Source organism: Symphalangus syndactylus, chromosome 12, assembly GCF_028878055.3.
Source record: "Symphalangus syndactylus isolate Jambi chromosome 12, NHGRI_mSymSyn1-v2.1_pri, whole genome shotgun sequence".
NCBI lineage: Eukaryota > Metazoa > Chordata > Mammalia > Primates > Hylobatidae > Symphalangus > Symphalangus syndactylus.
The window spans coordinates 101,822,504-101,845,199 of NC_072441.2; the positions used below are offsets into that span (position 1 = coordinate 101,822,504).

Genomic DNA, 22,696 nt, shown 5'->3' on the forward strand with positions numbered 1-22,696 from the left:
CCACCTCCTGGGTTCAGGCGATTCTCCAACCTTAGCCTCCCAAGTAGCTGGGAATACAGGCGCCCACTAGCACCCCCGGCGAATTTTTTTATTTTTCGCAGAGACGAGGTTTTGCCATGCTGGCCAGGCTGGTCTGGAACTCTTAACCTCAAGTGATATGCCCACCTCGGCCTCCCAAAGTAGTGGGATTACAGGCATGAGCCACCGTGCCTGGCCTGGAGTTTTGTAAATTTGCTTAAGCGTGTCCTTGAAGCAACAAAAATTATTAGTTTACTAAATCTCAACCTGTGGACATATGTCTTTTTCAATATTTTATGACAAAATGAGAAGTATACATAAAACACTGCTGCAAACCAAAATACAGTGGTCATCCCAAGAAAATCTTCTGAGATTGTTTTAAGATGCAAGCTGAACTACCTACTTTTTGAAAGAATGACGGGCACACAAATTAAGGTCATTCAGACTTGGGTGTTGAGCAGACATTTTCTCTCAAATGAACAAAGTGAGGCTATCATTTCAAGGAACACAACTGACAGTACTTATTGTCAACCATATTCAAGAGAAAAATTACAATTTTGAGAAAGCTGTGTTGACTATGAACTTGACAGCTACTTAAAAACTTTTCTGATGAAATTGGTGATGACACTGATGAATGCCTTTTTAATTGCATAGTGAAGTGTGTCAACATGTGGAAGATCTGCATAACTCATGGAATCAGTTTTTCTAAATGATTAATGCACAGGTTAATATGTATCCAAAGCAGAAGATAGACCAACAGATCTAAATGGGAACAATATGAAAGGTCTACTGATATGGTTTTAGATTTCAGCAGTCACTTGTCAAGTTTTGATGTAATATCAAGAAGAATATCCATAATTATCAGAAAAGCTATTAAAATCCTCCTCCCCCTTCCAATTTCATATTTGTGTAAGCCATATTTTCTTGACATACTTCAACCAAAATAACATTGCAAAAGATTGAAGGCAGAAGCAGGTAAGAACTCAATTGCCTTCTAATATAGCCAGATATTGAAGAATCATACAAAGATGTAAAAGAACACATCACTAATTTTTTTGCTTTAGAAATAAAAAAATTTGTTTTAAAAATGATAGTCTGGGCCAGGTACGGTGGCTGATGTCTGTAATCCCAGCACCTTGGGAGGCCAAGGCGGGCAGATACACTTGAGGTCAGGAGTTTGAGACCAGCCTGGCCAAAATGGCAAAACTCTGTCTCTACTAAATATACAAAAATTAGCTGGGCGTGGTGGTGCACACCTATAATCTCAGCTCCTTGGGAAGCTGAGGCAGGAGAATCAATACCCCTGTTGTTAAGTGATGCATGACTGTATTTCACCCACATTTGAATATTTAACAGATAAGGTCTAACTATAACAACATTATCACACTTGATAAAATTAACATTCCTTAATATCATCTAATACCCAATGTTGAAATTCCCCTAGTTACCACTTAATTTGTTTACTATTATACTTTGAAGTTTTCTTTTTTTCCTGTCCCTTCTTTTGCTCACTTGGTCAAATTTCTATTTTGTTCTTTTGCCCTTTAATTTTAGAAATTCTTCTATAGTTTCTATTCTATTTGTGTGTGTGTATCTGCACTGCAACAGATATAAACATATTTCTCTACGAAGATCAAGAGGATTCTCTACTCACATTAAGAGGCTGTTATCCATCCTGGCTAACATGGTGAAACCCCGTCTCTACTAAAAATACAAAAAAAATTAGCCAGACACAGTGGTGGGCGCCTGTAGTCCCAGCTACTCAGGAGGCTGAGGCAGGAGAATGGCGTGAACCTGGGAGGCAGAGCTCGCAGTGAGCCAAGATTACGCCACTGCACTCCAGCCTGGGCGACAGAAGGAGACTCCGTCTCAAAAAAAAAAAAAAAAAAAAAAAAAAAAAAAGAGGCTGTTAGAAATACTTCATAGGTGCTCTATAGCACCCAGTCATAACATACGTGATACCTAGACAGCCCATGTTTGGAGATACTAACAGTGGGCAGTGGCTTCGGGTGTTATCAGCTCGCTCCATTATAAAATACTCCATCAATCTTTCACCTAAGGGTTTAAGCAGATACTAATGATTGATGCTTACATCTATTATTTCACTGAGAGTTATAAATGATGCCTTCTCATTCCTTTGCATTTATCAGCTGAACTATATCTAAAAAACTTGCCTTGATCAGCTATTTATCTTGAAATATAATTTATACTAGAAAGTAGAAAATGTTTGCTTCTCCCCTTTACCAATTTTCAGAACTTGATTCTGCAGCAACCTCCAAAAGTAACTCACCAATTTCTAAAATTTTGTTTAGTACCAGTATGAGCTCATAAATTATTTTTTACTTTAATATTCTGATATAAATAAATTTTTATATATTTAATCAATTGCACTTTTTCCTTTTGATATTTGAATTGTCTCACCTTTGGCAAGTAGGGTCCCCCTTCATTTTGGCTCCTAGCCTTTTGACACAACTTTTGATAGCTATCTTGCTTTTCTGATATATGAAAGGTATTTTTATACATTTCTTGTCCCAAACCTGAAATCAGCCCTTCCTCAAGAACTTCTAGCTCCTTTCAGTGGGAAATACTTATAGAACATAATCTGTGTGTTAGTAATGTTCATTGTTAATGGCTTTTTACTGCTTCCAGGCCTCTCCAGTAAACAAAGCTATGTGTTTTTTAGCAAAAGAAAACTAAATCATGAATAACCTCAATAGATGCAGAAAAAATTTTTGACAAAGTGCAACACTTATTCATAATAAAACCCCTCAACAAACTAGGAATAGAAAGGATCATTCTTAACTTGATAAACGACATCTATGAAAAAACCTACAGCCGGGCCGGGCGCGGTGGCTCACGCTTGTAATCCCAGCACTTTGGGAGGCCGAGGCGGGCGGATCACGAGGTCAGGAGATCGAGACCACGGTGAAACCCCATCTCTACTAAAAATACAAAAAAAAAATTAGCCGGGCGTGGTCGCGGGTGCCTGTAGTCCCAGCTACTCAGAGAGGCTGAGGCAGGAGAATGGCGTGAACCCAGGAGGCGGAGCTTGCAGTGAGCCGAGATCGCGCCACTGCACTCCAGCCTGGGCGACAGAGTGAGACTCCGTCTCAAAAAAAAAAAAAAAAAAAAGAAAAAACCTACAGCCAACATCATATTTAATTGTAAAAGACATGATGCTTTCCTACTAAAAACAAGACTAAAATGTACATTCTTACCAGTTCTATTCACCATTGTACTGGAGATTCTAGCCAAGGCAATTCAGCAAGAAAAAGAAACAAAAGATTAAAAATTAAAAAATAAAACTGTCTTTATTCACAGATGAAATGAACCTTATATGTAGAAAATCCTAAAGAATTCAGTGAAAAAAAAACTAAGTTCAGCAAAGTCACAGGATACAAGAGCAATATACAAAATCACTTGTATTTCTATATGCTAGCAACGAACAATTTGAAAATGAAATTAAGAAAACAATTCCATTCTCAATAGATCTAAAATAATAAAATATTTAAAGATTAAATAAATGGAAAAACATCCTGCTCATAGATTAGAAGATTTACTATCATTATGGCAACACTCCCTAAACTGCTCTATGGATTCAACACAATCATTATCAAAATCCCAGGAAGTTTTTTGTTTTTGTTTTTTTTTTGCAGCAATTGACAAGCTGATCCTAAAATTCTTACGGAAATGCAAAAGACGCAGCCAAATAACCTTGGGAAAAAAAGTGGAAGGTCTCACACTTCCTGATTTCAAAACTCACTACAAAGCTATAGTAATTGAGACAGTGTCATACTGGCATAAGAAGTGACAAGTAGATCAATGAAATAGAAAGTCCAGAAATAAACCCAAACATCCATAAAATACTGATTTTTGAAAAAAGTGACAAGACAATTCAATAGGAAAAAAAGTCTGTTCAACAAGTGGTGCTGAAGCAAATGAATATCCATGTGCAAAAGGATGAATTTGGATCCCTACCTCACACCATACACAAAATTTAACTCAAAATGACAGACCTAATTTTCTAATTAGAAAATCCTGAGAAGAAAACAAAAGTAAACCTTTAGGACCTGAGGTTAATCAATGATTTATTAGATTCAACACCAAAAGTACAAGCAAGAAAAGAACAAAAATTGGTCAATTAGACTTCATGAAAATTAAAAACTTTTGCACTTTAAGAGTTAATTCTGATATTCCCAATTAAATGTAATATTAAAGTTTTTACTTACTTGATTTTATAATTTGTATCTTTTACACTGATAATCTCTTTTTTTTTTTAATGTCACCCAGGCTGCAGTGCAGTGGCACAATCTTGGTTCACTGCAATCTCCACCTCCCAGGCTCAAGTGATCCTCCCACCCCAGCCTCCTGAGTAGGTGGTACTACAGGCATGTGCCACCATGCCTGGCTAATTTTTTGTATTTTTTATAGAGACAGGGTTTTGCCGTGTTGCCCAGGCTGGTCTCCAACATCTGACCTCAGATGATCCACCCACCTCAGCCTCCCAAAGTGCTGGAATTACAGGCACAAGCCACCATGCCCAGCCTACACTGAAAATCTGAATAACTACATGTTACCATATTATAAATAGTGCCGAAATAATAATAGCTATATTATTAAGACAACTGAATGTGATTTAAAATTTATTTGCTGCTCTTATTTTTCTAGGATGGAGCCTGCTAGAATATACAACCAAAATACCACAAATTTAAAGATACTAAAAATTTAAAGATACACAAATTTAATGATACTCCAGGCTGGGTGCAGTGGCTCATGCCTGCAATCCCAGCACTTTGCGAGGCCAAGAGGGGAGGATCACTTGAGCCCAGGAGTTCAAGACTAGCCTGGGCAACACAGCAAGACCCCAATTCTAAAAAAAAAAATTATCAAAAAAAAAGAAAAAAGGCCAGACATGACGGCACACACCTGTAGTCCCAGCTACTCAGGAAGCTGGGGCGAGAAGATCACTTTAGCCCGAGAGTTTGAGCCCAGCCTAAGCAATACAGCAAGATCCCATCTCTAAAATAAAAATATAAAGGCCAGGTGTGGTGGCTCACATCCATAATCCTAGCATTTGGGGAGGCCAAGGCAGGAGGATTGTTTGAGCCTTGGCTCAGGTGGGAAGGGTTAAAGACCAGCCTGGACAACATAGTGAAACCCCATCTCTACCAAAAATACAAAAAATTAGCTGGGCATTATTGCATGCACCTGTAGTCCAAGCTACTTGGGAGGCTGAGGAGGGAGGATGGTTTGAGCCCAGGAGGCAGAGGCTACAGTGAGCTGCGATTATGTCACTGCATTCCAGCCTGGGCAACAGAGCCAGACCCTGTCTCAAAAATAAAATAAAATTAAATTAAAATAGATACTGAAAAAAATTTGTGTAGGCTGGGCACAGTGGCTCATGCCTGTAATACCAGCACTTTGGGAGGCCAATGCAGGAGGATCACTTGAGCCCAGGAGACCAGCTTGAACAACATAGGGAGACCCCATCTCTACAAAAATTAAAAAATTAGCCAGGCTTGGTGGCAATATGCCTGTGGTCTCAGCTACTTGGAAGGCTGAGGTTGGAGGATTGTTTGGGCCAGGGAGGTCAAGGCTGCAGTGAACTGTGATTGTGCCACTGCACTCTAGCCTGGACAACACAGCAAGACCGTGTCTCAAAACAGAACAAAAAAACTTGTGTGATTATGCCATGAACTTATATAGTTAGGCTCATTTGTTTTTAATTGCTAAGGATTGCTTTGTTTTTTCCTTTTGTTCTAATTTTGTTTCATAATTACACAAAACACATGGTTCTAAACTATTAAAAAGGAACATTCAGGTAAACCTTAACTCTCATTCCTGTCCCCTCTACACTGTTCCTTCCTTCTCCCTATAAGTAAATACATTTATAAGTTTGTGGTTTATCCTTTCATTGTTTTTTGAAAGCATAAGGAAATACACACTCATCTCTCCCTCATTCCTTACATAAAAAGTACAATACTCTACATTCTGTCCACATACATTGCTCTTTCACATAACAGTACATCTTGGAGATCACTCCATAGGAGTAAAGAGATACCTTCCCCAATCCTTTTTATAGTTGCATAGTAGTAATTCATTTTGCAGCTATACCAGGCCTGATGAGCATCTGAGTTGTTTTTAGTCTTGCTATTACAAATACTATTGTAATAAGTAACCTTGTACATGCTTCATTTCATATTTTTTTGCCAGTGAAGTTTTGGGACAGAATCCTAGAAGTGGAATTGCTAATCAAAGGGTGACGGCACACATAGTTTTGTTTAGTATTGCTAACTTCTTCTCCATTAGGGTTATATCATTTGCAATAACCTTTTAACTGTTTCCCTTCTTCCACTCTTGTCTACCTACACCCATTCTCCCTCATATCTTATAAAATCCTATAAAATACTAATCGAATCATATTACTCTCTTACTTAAAATCTTTCAGTGACTTCCCATTGCATTTAGAATAAAATCCAATCTCTTCACACTATAAAAACTTAGATGATACAGCTCCTGCCTCTGTATCAAGTTAGGATTAAGTTTGACTATGAGCAAGGAAGACCCAAAATGACAACAGCTGAAACAAGAGAGAAGTTTACTTCTCTGACAAGTAAGTCTAGAGGAAGACTGCCCAAGGCCGGCACTGGAGTTCACCTTCAAGAAAACCTTAGGGCACAAGCTCCTCCCAGGCCATGCTCTGTCATCCCTAGGACTTGTTTCTCATCCCCATGACCTAAGATAATAGCTACAGTACTAGTCATAATATCAATGTTCCAAGGCAGCAAAGTTGGAAGAAGGGAAAAGTAAGAAAAGGGGGAAGGGGTACATGCCAGTTGTTTTTATTATAGGTAAGATTTCTGGAAGCTCTATATGACACTTCAATTTGTATCCCAAATCAGAACGTATTCATATGACTATACCTACCTACGAAAAAGGCTGGAAAATATCATCTTTATTCTGGGCAGCCAGGTGCCCTAGCCAAAAATTGGGAGATTTTATGCCATGGAAGAAGTCTTTGCTGCACAACCTATTCAGTTTCAGCTCATAATAGGCCATACACCCTTATTCACTATGTTCTAGCCAAAAAACTTCTTTGTTCTTCAAAGCAGCCAAACTCTTACCTAGCTCAAAGTTTCTCCTGCCTAGCACACCCTTCCTCAGATCTTCACATGGCTGGTTCTATCTCATCATTCAGGACTCAGTTCAAAAGGTCACTTCCTCAGACAGATCTTCTTGGACTACTGTATTAAAGGTAGGCCCCACCCCAGTCACCCTTTTTCATATTGCACTGCCTTATTTTCTTCATAGCATTTGTCTCCATCTGAAATTATTTACCTTTTGCCTTCTTTCACTAGAATATAATTTCCTCAGAACAAAGACCTTTTTTTCACTTCTTCACTGCTATATTCCTATTATGCAGTACAATTCTAAGCACATGGTAGGAGTTTAATATTAGTTGAATGGATGAATGTCTGACTCCAAAGCCCATGCTTTTCCCATTACATCAGCTGCTCCTAGTATATCTGAAATAATATCCCATTCCAGTAGTTAATCTTTGTTTTTTTGAGAATGACAGCCTATTAATTTTCTTTCAATCAAGATTTTTAAAAAATTATTTCTAAAGTAAAAGAAAATCTTACGCTCAGTAAGTAAAAAGAAGAGATTTGGATAAAACATCATGGGCAAGACTCTTAAGTTCCTCGATCTCACAGTTTTCATCTGTAAAAAGAAAGAGTTGATTAAAATTGATTTAATCTACAAATATTTACCAAGCATTATGCTAAACTGGGACATGAAGGTTAAATAATTTCTGACCTCAAAAGGGGCTCACAGGTGCCTTTCAACTCTACAATTTGTATGATTCTATATAATTGTTAGTCTGTACCCTCTCTGTTAACAGAAAAAGCCTACCAATTTCCACTACTGAGATATTAATTAAAAGATGTCGAGACATTGATAAACACATTGCTTCATTTTAAAATAAACATTTAATTCAACATTGCAACAGGAGTTGAACTGTATTTAAAACAGAAGCATATTAGTGACTAAAAAAATGTGTATATTAATCTTTAGTTCCCTTTTGAGGGGATTTTGATTGCCAGTTCTCTGCAGTGAAATGCTAGGAAAATGTCTTTAGAAGACAGAATTCTTTCTGAATGTAAGTCTAAAATGCTTAAAAGAGATTAAAGGTTTTAAAGACCCAAATCAGAAATATCCAGTAGATACATCTCATTTGAATCCTAAGAGTTTAAACATAATAAACACTATATTTATTTATTTTTTATTTTTTGAGGCAGAGTTTCACTTTGTTGCCCAGGCTGGAGTGCAGTGGTGCAATCTTGGCTCACTGCAGCCTGTCTTCCGGGTTCAAACGATTCTCCTGCTTCAGCCTCCCCAGTAGCTGGGATTATAGGCATGTGCCACCACGCCCAGCTAATTCTTGTATTTTCAGTAGAGAAGGGGTTTCACCATGTTGGCCAGGCTGGTCTTGAATTCCTGGCCTCAAATGATCCACCCACCTCAGCCTCCCAAAGTGCTGGAATTACAGGTGTGAGCCACCAAGCCCAGCCTATATATATATATATATTTAAAGATGACAAGAAATTAACAACTCAGCATTTTGAGAAAGGCATGCCAGGTTATCATGATTAGTACATGGGCACCTGGCTGTGGCTCATCTACTACCATATTCTTTGTTCTTCTAGATCCTTCTTAGCTTCCATCTTGGCAACTCCAAAGGCATGGTGGGGAAAACAGATGCAGAGACAGATGCCTATTTCTCCTGCAGTCTCTTTCAGCGTAGCAATTAGGCAAATAATCAATAAGAGTATATAATCTATAACTTATAGTCCACATAAGGCTTCACTCAATTTGAAAAATTGCCAGTTCTGTCAAATATGCTAACACTCCAATAAGGTATTTATGACACAGAATCTGCAAAAAGAAAAAGAAGACATTTAAAATTAGAATAGTATTAATTATAACAAAGCAGATTGATATTTGAATAATCAATGTTATATTGGTCTAACTTCTGGATTTAATTCATGAAGCTTACCACATGCAATACACTCATTTTTGGCCAGGCACAGTGATTTATCCCTATAATCCCAGGCCGAGGTAGGAGGATCACTTGAGCCCAGCAGTTCCAGACCAGCCTGTGCAACAAAAGGAGACCTCATCTCTACAAAAAATTTTAAAATGTTAAAAACAGCCAGGTGTAGTGGTATACACCTATAGTCCCAGCTACTCCCAAGGCTGAGGCAGGAGGATCACTTGAGCCCAGGAGTTAAAGGTTATAGTGAGCTATAATCACACTACTGCATTCCAGCCTGGGTGAAAAGAGTGAGACTCTCTCTAAAGCAAAAAACAAACCCCTCATGTTTATATTTTCTATTTCTTTCCTTTTTTGTTTTTTAATGCTGGTCTCTTCTCATCAAAATTATTTCCCAACCTACTGTTGCACTGTGACCTCCAGTTTGAAAAGCATGAATATAGTGCTTACAGAGTATTGACTTATTGGATCTAAGAGGTACGAGTTCAAATCTTGATTCTTCCTCTTGATAAGCTATCTTGCTTGTCATTTAAACCTATCTTGGCCTCAGTTTCCTTGTTCTAAAATAAAATATGGATAAAAACACCTAACTGTCCAGGCACGGTGGCTCACGCCTATAATCCCAGCACTTTGGGAGGCCAAGGTGGGTGGATCACTAGGTCAGGAGTTTGAGACCAGCCTCGCCAACATGGCAAAACCCCATCTCTACTAAAAATACAAAAATTAGCCAGGTATGGTGGTGGAGCCTGTAATCCCAGCTACTCGGGAGGCTGAGGCAGGAGAACTGCTTGAACCCAGGAGGCAGAGGCTGCAGTAAGCCAAGATCACACCACGGCACACCAGCCTAGGTGACAAAGCAAGACTCCGTCTCGAAGGAAAAAAAAAAAAAATCTAACTAGCCGGGCACAGTGGCTCACGCCTGTAATCCCAACACTTTAGGAGGCCAAGGCAAGTGGATCATTTGAGGTCAGGAGTTCAAGACCAGCCTGGCCAACATGGTGAAACCTCATCTCTACTAAAAATACAAAATTTAGCTGGGCATGGTGGCAAGCACCTGTAGTCCCAGCTACTCGGGAGACTGAGGCAGGAGAATCACTTAAACCCAGGAGGCGGAAGTTGCAGTGAGTTGAGATCACACCACTGCACCCCAGCCTGGGTGACAGAGCAAGACTCCGTCTCAAAATAAATAAATAAATAAAGATAAAAATAGTAAAAAAAGTAAAATTACAAAAATTAGCCAGGTGTAGTGGCTCATGCTTGTAGTCCCAGCTACTCAGGAGGCTGAGGCACGAGAATCGCTTGAGCCTAGGAGGCAGAGGTTGTAGTTAGCTGAGATCGCACCACTGCACTCCAGCCTGGGTGATGGAGTGAGATTCTGTCTCAAAAAAAAAAAACAAAAAGCACACACAAAAAAAACACCTAACACCTAACTACAGAGTTGCTCTAAAGATTAGAATTTAAGGTCTGTTAAACTCTTAGCACAGTAACAAGATCACAGGAAACACTTACTGAATGTATATTGTGGCTGTATATTTTAATATATTTTAGGAGCCAATTCTCAGTTTATTTCTGTCTGATACTTTTTTTTTTTTTTTTTTTTTTGAGATGGAGTCTCGCTCTGTCACCCAGGCTGGAGTGTTCTCGTTCTGTCGCCCAGGCTGGAGTGCAGTGGCGCAATCTCGGCTCACTGCAAGCTCCACCTCCCGGGTTCACACCATTCTCCTGCTCAGCCTCCCCAGTAGCTAGGACTACAGGTGCCCACCACCATGCCTGGCTAATTTTTTGTATTTTTAGTGGAGACGGGGTTTCAGCGTGTCTCGATCTCCTGACCTCATGATCTGCCCGCCTCGGCCTCCCAAAGCGCTGGGATTACAGGCGTGAGCCACCGCGCCCGGCCTATTTCTGATACTTCTTATCAGAAATCACTTTGTAGAGAATAAAACAATGTCTCTATTCTTTCTTTCCCAATGAGGACAGAAAAACCTAGAATATAAAGATGACATCTTAAGTTCTGTGTTTCTGGCTATAATTTTGTCTAACACAAAATTCTCTATTACTCTGATAATTATTTCAAAATTTCACAAGAAACAATTTTGAAAGTTTCAAAGTTACTACAAAATAATAATTCACATTATTACCAAAGGCTGAAGCACACAGCATATAGTGTCCTTCCATTATAAGGCTATATCTAGAAGCCTAAAGACTTTAGTAAACCATAAACCATAAAATAAAAGCTCTCTATTGTCTTAAATACATTCAAGTGTTTCTTCAATTGAGTGGACAATACAATCATCATACATTTTTAAAACCATAAAATAAGGAAAAATTACTTAACTAAATTGTTCAAACTAACCTTTATTTTTCCATCAGTATGTGCTGAAGCTACAGATGTTGAAACACGAACTAATCTTGTGGCTGATAAATGAATTTTGAAATGTCTATGGAAATGTGAATAAAGGCAGTCCATGAATAGGTCAACTTCTTCCTGGGTAACCTCCCCAGGTGTTTTGTGGACACTGTCCCATAGAGCTTTTGCATCCTCTGGATGTATTGCAAAAGAAATGTCCAGACTTTGAGGGCTACAGGGTACAGACCAAAGAAATTCAGTAGTAGCCACATAATGGTCCATTTTGCATGCAGTCCACATGGCAGCCATCCAGGAAAGATTAAATGCATTGATTGCTAAAGGACTGAAATAACAGTCAAAGGTTTTCTGAAACCAAGTTCCAATTATTGCTGTGTTAGACTCTGCTCCATTTGCAAGGAATAAGGGCAGACAGGTGAAATCTTCTGAAACAGTCTCCAGAAGACTGTCTCCAAATATACAGCAGAACCAGCCAGTCCACAACACTTTACCTTCTCTATTCTCAGATGGCAATTGAGATTTTGACAGAATCTACAAAGAAAGTAAACAGGTTCCTTAAATTCAAAAGTACATTTACTTCTAAATTCCATCTTCTCAAAATTAGTTCATTAAAAATAAGACGAGCCAATGTAATACTTGCAAAAAAAATAGAGGGAACAGTCTCCCTAATGATTAACAGGGCTTATCAAAATAATTGGCCTTTTTTTTTTTTTGAGACAGAATCTCACTCTGTCGCCCAGGCTGGAGTGTGGTGGCACGATCTCAGCTCACTGTAACCTCTACCTCCTGGGTTCAAGTGATTCTCCAGCCTCAGCCTCCCAAGTAGCTGGGATTACAGGCATGCACCACCACGCCCAGCTAATTTTTGTATTTTTAGTAGGGATGAGGTTTCACTATATTGGTCAGGCTGGTCTCCAACCTCTGACCTCAGGTGATCTGCCCATCTCGGCCACCCAAAGTACTAGGATTGTAGGCGTGAGCTACCGTGCCCGGCCCCCAATATTCTTATACAGTGGAAACATGATATATGGCAAAATCTTGGTGTAACCAAACTGCAAAATAAGAGCTACCAATAGGGCATAACCAGGTGTAGTACCCTGAAAGAAACAAACAAAAAAAACCCCTCAACTTTAGAAAGAACTGTGAAAGGTCACAAAATCCAACATGTTTGAATTCTTTCATTGAGGAAGACTTCGATATTTCCTAAGGCAGCACTATCAACTTAAAATGTTCTTTTATATGTTAGACCCTACAGTTTCTACCCACTGGTCCTGCTTTCTTCCTTTTGGGCATGTAGAATATAGTCACATCTGATCTCTCTTCTACAGGAAAAGTCCTTCAAATATTTGATGGTCCCCATCATACATAGTACTAAGTTCAACATTTCCAGTTTCTTCAACCATTCGCCTATGACATACATTCACATTCTCTCACTATTCTAGTCACTCTTCCCTGAAATTATTCTGCATAGGAATCATTCATAAGTGAACATAATTACTTTAAAAAGGTCTGATTTGCGGAAGGAAGGGGGAAAAAGGTCTGATTGCAAGACTAACCACCACCTTTAACTAGATTATACTCCTATTAATGTAATCACAGATTGCAGTTTTCTGGTTTTTAGTTGACAGCTTTATATAAACTAGCCCTGTATATTCATGTTTGCTTTATAGGTAAATCTCTCCCCACTTATACTGAGGCTGTAAATTTATTCCTGCTAACATTTTAATCTCTTTTGATTTGGCTCATTGGACAATCCATTCAGATCATTTAGGATATTTTATTATATTTTTAGCTGATTGCCTAACTCCTCAAACTTTAAATTTTAAGTTACATGACAAACATTCCAGATACTCAAAGAACTCTGTTAAAGCATTAAGCAGACCAAGGTTAAGATCACAGCTTTGTATCATACCCCTTCAGAAATGATCATTTACACAGTTCTTTCAACATATTTCTCCTTCTTGTTTAAGAAATTATGGAAGACTCTCAAATACCTGGAAGCTTAGATATATTAACTTTATCACACTTTCATGACCTAAGAGTCTTGTAACCCTATCAAGAAATGAGATTTAATTTGAAAACTATTAGAACACTATACCAGGAATTCAAGAGGTCATTTCTAATCCTCACAAGGGTAGATGCTTGACTGATAATATGCAAGTCACAAAATTTCTCTGTGCATCAGGTGCTTCACTTGACAAAAACTGCTAATTGTCTCTTGAGTATCCATTTTTCCTTCCACAATAAAATAGTCCCTTTATGGCTGGGCGAGATGGCTCATGCCTGCAGTCCCAGAACTTTGGGAGGCCGATGTGGGTGGATCACGAGCTCAGGAGTTTGAGACCAGCCTGGGCAACATGGTGAAACCCTGTCTCTACAAAAATATAAAATTAGCCTTGCATGGTGGCACATGCCTATAATCCCAGCTACTTGGGGGGCTGAGGCGGGAGGACTACTTGAACCCAGGAGGTAGAGGTTGCAGTGAGCCGAGACAGTACCACTGCACTCCAACTTGGGTGACAGAGTGAGAAGCTGTCACAAAAAAAAAAAAAAAGAAAAAGTCTCTTTAGTTAAGTTGGCAGAGTATCCACTGAAAAAAAAGTCTTTTCTAGCCTCCCTTCCAATTAAGATGTAAAGAGAAGTTATTGGGTCTTAGCAAAATTTACTCTGCATCAGGTTCTGTTTGTCCTTCCCAACTTCTTCCTACTTCCTGCCTGGAACTTGAATATAACGTTTAGAGCTGCTGGAGACGTCTTATGTTAGACCATAAGGTAACTTTTAAGATGAAAACCATGCACTAAGGAGAAGAAAGAGCCTAGATTATTAATGATTTCATCAAGCATCATACCAGCCTTGGACAGCTTACATCCATGCACTTTAAAAAAAAAAAAAAAAAAAAAAAAAGACAGTATACCACTATCTTGTTTAATTCACTGTTATTTAGGCTAACCCTAATCCCAGAACATCTTGAGATCTTTGCCAACACCATGACCTATATCAGGGGCCAGCAAATTTTTTCTGTAAAGGGCCAGTTAGTAAGCATTTCAGACTTTGCTGGCAATATGGGCTCTGTTGCAACTTCTCAACTCTGCTGTGCTGTACAAAAGCAGCCACAGACAATATATAAGCAAATAAAAGGGGCTATGTTCCAATAAAACCTTATTTACAAAAACAAGCAGCAGGTCAGATTTGGCCTATGGGCCATGGTTTACTGACCTCTAATCTATACAAACAAAAAGTCAGTCCTTTTCAACTGCTTGAGAACTTAATTTCCTTATCCGTTATTAAGATTAGTTAGCTCAAAAGAAACAGAAGCAGCAGGCATGAATAATAAACAAAATAAATCTGAGGCTGAGTGTGGTGGTTCATGCCTCTAATCTCAGCACTTTGGGAGGCCAAGGTGGGTGGATCACTTGAGCCCAGGAGTTCGAGACCAACCTGGGCAACATGGCGAGACTCTGTCTACAAAAAAATACAAAATTTACCCAAGTGTGGTGGCATGCACCTGTAGTCCCAGCTACTTGGAAGGCTAAGGTAGAAGGATCACTTGAGCCCAGGAGGCAGAGGTTGCAGTCAACCAAGATCGTGCCACTGCACTCCAGCCTGGGTGACAAAATGAGATCTTATCTCAAAAAAATAAAATAAAATAAAATAAATGCAACATTTTACATTCCTTCCTATAAGCAGTATATAAGAGCAATAGAACTATCTTGATTAAGAAACCAGATTTATTTATTTATTTATTGTATTTTTTGTAGAAATGGCCTCTTGTCATGTTGCCCAGGATGGTCTTGAACTCCTAGGCTCAGGTGATCTGCCCGCCATAGCCTCCCAAAGTGCTGGGATTACAGGCGTGAGCCACTGCACCCAGCCTTAAAATGTTACATTTCTGAGAGTAACCTGGCATGAAGTATCACAATATTTAATGATATATATTTTTATACTAAAATTTTACTTATAGAAATTTAATCTGCCCTCTCTCACCACTCCTATTCAACATAGTGTTGGAAGTTCTGGCCAGGGCAATCAGGCAAGAGAAGGAAATACAGGGTATTCAATTAGGAAAAGAGGAAGTCAAATTGTCTGCTTGCAGATGACATGATTGTATATCTAGAAAACCCCATCGTCTCAGCCCAAAATCTCCTTAAGCTGATAAGCAACTTCAGCAAAGTCTCAGGATACAAAATCAATGTACAAAAATCACAAGCATTCTTATACACCAATCACAGACAAACAGAGAGCCAAATCATGAGTGAACTCCCATTCACAATTGCTTCAAAGAGAATAAAATACCTAGGAATCCAACTTACAAGGGATGTGAAGGACCTCTTCAAGGAGAACTACAAACCACTGCTCAATGAAATAAAAGAGGATACAAACAAATGGAAGAACATCACATGCTCATGGGTTGGAAGAATCAATATCGTGAAAATGGCCATCCTGCCCAAGGTAATTTATAGATTCAATGCCATCCCCACCAAGCTACCAATGACTTTCTTCACAGAATTGGAAAAAACCACTTTAAAGTTCATATGGAACCAAAAAAGAGCCCGCATCGCCAAGTCAATCCTAAGCCAAAAGAACAAAGCTGGAGGCATCACCCTACCTGACTTCAAACTATACTACAAGGCTACAGTAACCAAAACAGCATGGTACTGGTACCAAAACAGAGATATAGATCAATGGAACAGAACAGAGCCCTCAGAAATAATGCCACATATCTACAACTATCTGATCTTTGACAAACCTGTCAAAAACAAGCAATGGGGAAAGGATTCCCTATTTGATAAATGGTGCTGGGAAAACTGGCTAGCCATATGTAGAAAGCTGAAACTGGATCCCTTCCTTACACCTTATACAAAAATTAATTCAAGATAGATTAAAGACTTACATGTTAGACCTAAAACCATAAAAACCCTAGAAGAAAACCCAGGCAGTGCCATTCAGGACATAGGCATGGGCAAGGACTTCGTGTCTAAAACACCAAAAGCAATGGCAACAAAAGCCAAAATTGACAAATGGGATCTAATTAAACTAAAGAGCTTCTGCACAGCAAAAGAAACTACCATCAGAGTGAACAGGCAACCTACAAAATGGGAGAAAATTTTCGCAACCTACTCATTTGACAAAGGGCTAATATCCAGAATCTACAATGAACTCAAACAAATTTACAAGAAAAAAACAAACAACCCTATCAAAAAGTGGGCAAAGGATATGAACAGACACTTCTCAAAAGAAGACATTTATGCAGGCAAAAAACACATGAAAAAATGCTCATCGTCACTGGCCATCAGAGAAATGCAAATCAAAACCACAATGAGATACCATCTCACAACAGTTAGAATGGCCATCATTAAAAAGTCAGGAAACAACAGGTGCTGGAGAGGATGTGGAGAAATAGTAACACTTTTACACTGCTGGTGGGACTGTAAACTAGTTCAACCATTGTGGAAGTCAGTGTGGCGATTCCTCAGGGATCTAGAACTAGAAACACCATTTGACCCAGCCATCCCATTACTGGGTATATACCCAAAGGACTATAAATCATGCTGCTATAAAGTCACATGCACACGTATGTTTACTGTGGCACTATTCACAATAGCAAAGACTTGGAACCAACCCAAATGTCCAACAACGATAGACTGGATTAAGAAAATGTGGCACATATACACCATGGAATACTATGCAGCCATAAAAAATGATGAGTTCATGTCCTTTGTAGGGACATGGATGAAACTGGAAAACATCATTCTCAGCAAACTATCGCAAGGACAAAAAACCAAACACCGCATGTTCTCACTCATAGGTGGGAATTGAACAACGAGAACACTCATAGGTGGGAATTGAACAGGAAAGGGAACATCACACTCCAGGGACTGTTGTGGGGTGGGGGGAGGGGGGAGGGATAGCATTAGGAGATATACCTAATGCTAAACGACGAGTTAATGGGTGCAGTACACCAACATGGCACACGTATACATATGTAACAAACCTGCACATTGTACACATGTACGCTAAAAGTATAATAATAAAAAAAAATTAATCCCAGTAAAAACCACAAAAATATAGAATTCCTAATAAGTAATTGTCTACAATATTAGTAAAAATATCATAATGTACAAGTAGGGGCAATATGATCCCTCTATAGACACAGATAACCAAACACATATACCAAAATGTTAAACTATAATTTTTAATTTTTGTACTTTTATGTATTTCCTCAGTTTTTAAAAATAAACATGACTCTGTACAAACTACCTATATATACATAGGAAAAAATTTTTAAAGTAGATTATATCTAATTATTATAGTTTAGTCAAACAAGACATAAAATACATTATAAATCACAAAAGAAATTTTTAAAACAGTTAAGAAAATACCACAACAATTTCCAAACAAAGAAAATGCAGATTCTTTTCCCCTAGGAAGCAAGTATTGTTTATGTACTATACCTGGACAAGAAATGCTTCCGGGTCCCTTTGTGTTCCTTTCATTCCTAGCAGAGTAGAAAAAATCACTTTGATGTTGAAGTCTTCTCCCACTTCCACAGCAAGTCCTTTTTGCTTTTCAGCAACAATAAAAGCATTGAGAAGTCTAGAATACTCTTTGAGATTACTATAGGAGAATTTATATAAGGGAGTTAAACTATATAAAGTCCACTGTTTATGCAGAAGGAATGCAACCTTTTGAGGGTCAACATCTTCCTACAAAAAAAAAAATCAAGACAAAAGAAGTTTAAAAATTAGGAAACAATAAGAATTTAATCATAGCATTTAAAACATCTAATACAAATACATTATTGGGTACCTGATTTTTGCACTCCAACCAAATGGGTTTGCAGGACTTTTTGCAGATCCTTGAACAGACCTTTACCTTTGCTGTACCTTCTCTTCAGAATGCTCTTCTCCCAAGTGTTCACATGGCAAGTTCCTTCACTTCATTCAGTTCTCTACCCAAATGTAATCCAAGAGGCCACTTGATCTAAAGCAGCACCTGCACCCACTCCAACTTTGTATCACCTCACCCAGCTTTATTTTTCTTCACAGCACTTATTACTACCCAACATTATATTCTTGTCTGCAATTTTTTTGTATTTTTATTATCTGTCTTCCTTACTGGTGTATAAGCTTGATGACAGCAGTGATTTTGTCTATTTAGTACTCTCTAGAACAATGCTATCTAGAACAAGTGTTCAATAAATATTTAACATAAAATTTATAACAAACTGTCTCTCAGACCACAGTGCAATCAAACTAGAACTCAGGATTAAGAAACTCACTCAAAACCGCTCAACTACATGGAAACTGAACAACCTGCTCCTGAATGACTATTGGGTACATAATGAAATGAAGGCAGAAATAAAGATGTTCTTTGAAACCAATGAGAACAAAGACACAACATACCAGAATCTCTGGGACACATTCAAAGCAGTGTGTAGAGGGAAATTTATAGCACTAAATGCCCACAAGAGAAAGCAGGAAAGATCCAAAATTGACTCCCTAATATCACAATTAAAAGAACTAGAAAAGCAAGAGCAAACACATTCAAAAGCTAGCAGAAGGCTAGAAATAACTAAAATCAGAGCAGAACTGAAGGAAATAGAGACACAAAAAACCCTTCAAAAAATTAATGAATCCGGGAGCTGGTTTTTTGAAAAGATCAACAAAATTGATAGACCGCTAGCAAGACTAATAAAGAAGAAAAGAGAGAAGAATCAAATAGATGTAATAAAAAATGAAAAAGGGGATATCACCACCAATCCCACAGAAATACAATCTACCATCAGAGAATACTACAAACACCTCTATGCAAATAAACTAGAAAATCTAGAAGAAATGGACAAATTCCTCGACAAATACACCCTCCCAAGACTAAACCAGGAAGAAGTTGAATCTCTGAATAGACCAACAATAGGCTCTGAAATTGTGGCAATAATCAATAGCTTACCAACCAAAAAGAGTCCAGGACCTGATGGATTCACAGCCGAATTCTACCAGAGGTACAAGGAGGAACTGGTACCATTCCTTCTGACACTATTCCAATCGATAGAAAAAGAGGGAATCCTCCCTAACACATTTTATGAGGCCAGCATCGTCCTGATACCAAAGCCTGGCAGAGACATAACCAAAAAAGAGAATTTCAGACCAATATCCTTGATGAACATTGATGCAAAAATCCTCAATAAAATACTGGCAAACCGAATCCAGCAGCACATCAAAAAGCTTATCCACCATGATCAAGTGGGCTTCATCCCTAGGATGCAAGGCTGGTTCAACGTACGCAAATCAATAAATGTAATCAGCATATAAACAGAACCAAAGACAAAAACCACATGATTATCTCAATAGATGCAGAAAAGGCCTTTGACAAAATTCAACAACCTTCATGCTAAAAACTCTCAATAAATTAGGTATTGATAGGATGTATCTCAAAATAACAAGAGCTATCTATGACAAACCCACAGCCAATATCCTACTGAATGAGCAAAAACTGGAAGCATTCCCTTTGAAAATTGGCACAAGACAGGGATGCCCTCTCTCACCACTCCTATTCAACATAGTGCTGGAAGTTCTGGCCAGGGCAATCAGGCAGGAGAAGGAAATAAAGGGTATTCAATTAGGAAAAGAGGAAGTCAAACTGTCCCTGTTTGCAGAGGACATGATTGTATATCTAGAAAACCCCATTGTCTCAGCCCAAAATCTCCTTAAGCTGATTAGCAACTTCAGCAAAGTCTCAGGATACAAAATCAATGTACAAAAATCACAAGCATTCTATACACCAATCACAGACAAACAGAGAGCCAAATCATGAGTGAACTCCCATTCACAATTGCTTCAAAGAGAGTAAAATACCTAGGAATCCAACTTACAAGGGATGTGAAGGACCTCTTCAAGGAGAACTACAAACCACTGCTCAATGAAATAAAAGAGGATATAAACAAATGGAAGAACATTCCATGCTCATGGGTTAGAAGAATCAATATCATGAAAATGGCCATACTGCTCAAGGTAATTTATAGATTCAATGCCATCCCCATCAAGCTACCAATGACTTTCTTCACAGAATTGGAAAAAACTACTTTAAAGTTCATATGGAACCAAAAAAGAGCCCACATCGCCAAGTCAATCCTAAGCCAAAAGAACAAAGCTGGAGGCATCACGCTACCTGACTTCAAACTATACTACAAGGCTACAGTAACCAAAACAGCATGGTACTGGTACCACAACAGAGACATAGATCAATGGAACAGAACAGAGCCCTCAGAAATGATGCCGCATATCTACAACTATCTGATCTTTGACAAACCTGACAAAAACAAGAAATGGGGAAAGGATTCCCTATTTAATAAATGGTGCTGGGAAAACTGGCTAGCCATATGTAGAAAGCTGAAACTGGATCCCTTCCTTACACCTTATACAAAAATTAATTCAAGATGGATTAAAGACTGAAATGTTAGACCTAAAACCATTAAAATCCTACAAGAAAACCCAGGCAATACCATTCAGGACATAGGGGTGGGCAAGGACTTCATGTCTAAAACACCAAAAGCAATGGCAACAAAAGCCAAAATTGACAAATGGGATCTAATTAAACTAAAGAGCTTCTGCACAGCAAAAGAAACTACCATCAGAGTGAACAGGCAACCTACAGAATGTGAGAAAATTTTTGCAACCTACTCATCTGACAAAGGACTAATATCCAGAATCTACAATGAACTCAAATTTACAAGAAATAAACAAACAACCCCATCAAAAAGTGGGTGAAGGACATGAACAGACACTTCTCAAAAGAAGACATTTATGCAGCCAAAAAACACATGCAAAAATGCTCATCATCACTGGCCATCAGAGAAATGCAAATCAAAACCACAGTGAGATACCATCTCACACCAGTTAGAATGGCCATCATTCAAAAGTCAGGAAACAACAGGTGCTGGAGAGGATGTGGAGAAATAGGAACACTTTGACACTGTTGGTGGGACTGTAAACTAGTTCAACCATTGTGGAAGTCAGTGTGGCGATTCCTCAGGGATCTAGAACTAGAAATACCATTTCACCCAGCCATCCCATTACTGGGTATATACCCAAAGGACTATAAATCATGCTGCTATAAAGACACATGCACATGTATGTTTATTGTGGCACTATTCACAATAGCAAAGACTTGGAACCAACCCAAATGTCCAACAACGATAGACCGGATTAAGAAAATGTGGCACATATACACCATGGAATACTATGCAGCCATAAAAAATGATGAGTTCATGTCCTTTGTAGGGACATGGATGAAACTGGAAACCATCATTCTCAGTAAACTATCGCAAGGACAAAAAACCAAACACCGCATGTTCTCACTCATAGGTGGGAATTGAACAGTGAGAACTCATGGACACAGGAAGGGGAACATCACACTCCGGGGACTGTTGTGGGGTGGGGGGAGGGGGGAGGGACAGCATTAGGAGATATACCTAATGCTAAATGACAAGTTAATGGGTGCAGCAAAACAACATGTCACATGAACACATATGTAACAAACCTGCACATTGTGCACATGTACCCTAAAACCTAAAGTATAATAATAAAAAAAAAAAAATTTATGTTTCACTTTTAGAAACTTCAAATTATAGATTTCAAAAGTAGTAACTACTACTAAAGTATCTAATTTGATTAGCCTTAATTTAAAAAATTGTTTGGGCCAGGCACGGTGGCTGACGACTGTAATCCCAACACTTTGGGAGGCTGAGGCAGGCAGATCACGAGGTCAGGAGTTCGAGACCGGCCTAGCCAACACGGTAAAACCCCATCTCTACTAAAAATACAAAAATAAATAAGTCAGGCATGGTGGCTTATACAGGGATACATGCACCTGTAATCCCAGCTACTCAGGAGGCTGAGGCAGGAAAATTGCTTGAATCTGGAAGGCAGAGGTTGCAGTGAGCCGAGATCACGCCACTGCACTCCAGCCTGGGTGGCAGAGTGAGACTCTGTCTTAAAAAAAAAAAAAAAAAAAAAAAAGAAATTGGTAGCGAATCTACTCTATGAAACCATGCCCAATTCAACAGATTAAATAAAAAGATACTTGGGGGCTGGTCCAAAGGTAGTGAGTTATCTCAGTTGATTGTTCACAATCAGTTATAGATCAAACTCCTTGTTTCCAATTCCTTGTTCTACTCTTTCCCCCTTCCCCCTTCTCACTACTGTGCTAGACTAGTCTAAAAAAAAAAAAAAAAAAAAGAGATACCCGGGAATATTTTTTGC

The 22,696-nt window shown here is 38.6% G+C and overlaps 1 protein-coding gene across 7 annotated transcripts in view; it reads right to left on the reverse strand.

Annotated features, from left to right (window-relative positions):
* Positions 1–7,990: 7,990 nt before the first annotated feature.
* The window catches only part of CENPL (centromere protein L), a 37,283-nt gene continuing 22,577 nt past the window's right edge, over positions 7,991–22,696 (reverse strand). For 4 of the 7 annotated variants that reach the window (XM_063627369.1, XM_063627366.1, XM_063627367.1 and 1 more), the window contains 3 exons: positions 17,891–18,142; positions 11,427–11,969; positions 7,991–8,955 (listed from right to left, as the gene is read on the reverse strand). In XM_063627369.1, the coding sequence (XP_063483439.1) occupies positions 8,884–8,955; positions 11,427–11,969; positions 17,891–18,142 (867 nt within the window). In that variant the 3' untranslated portion in view covers positions 7,991–8,883. The remainder of the gene's footprint in view (positions 8,956–11,426; positions 11,970–17,890; positions 18,143–22,696) is intronic. The other 3 variants (XM_063627372.1, XM_063627371.1, XM_063627370.1) reach the window with 2 other exon arrangements.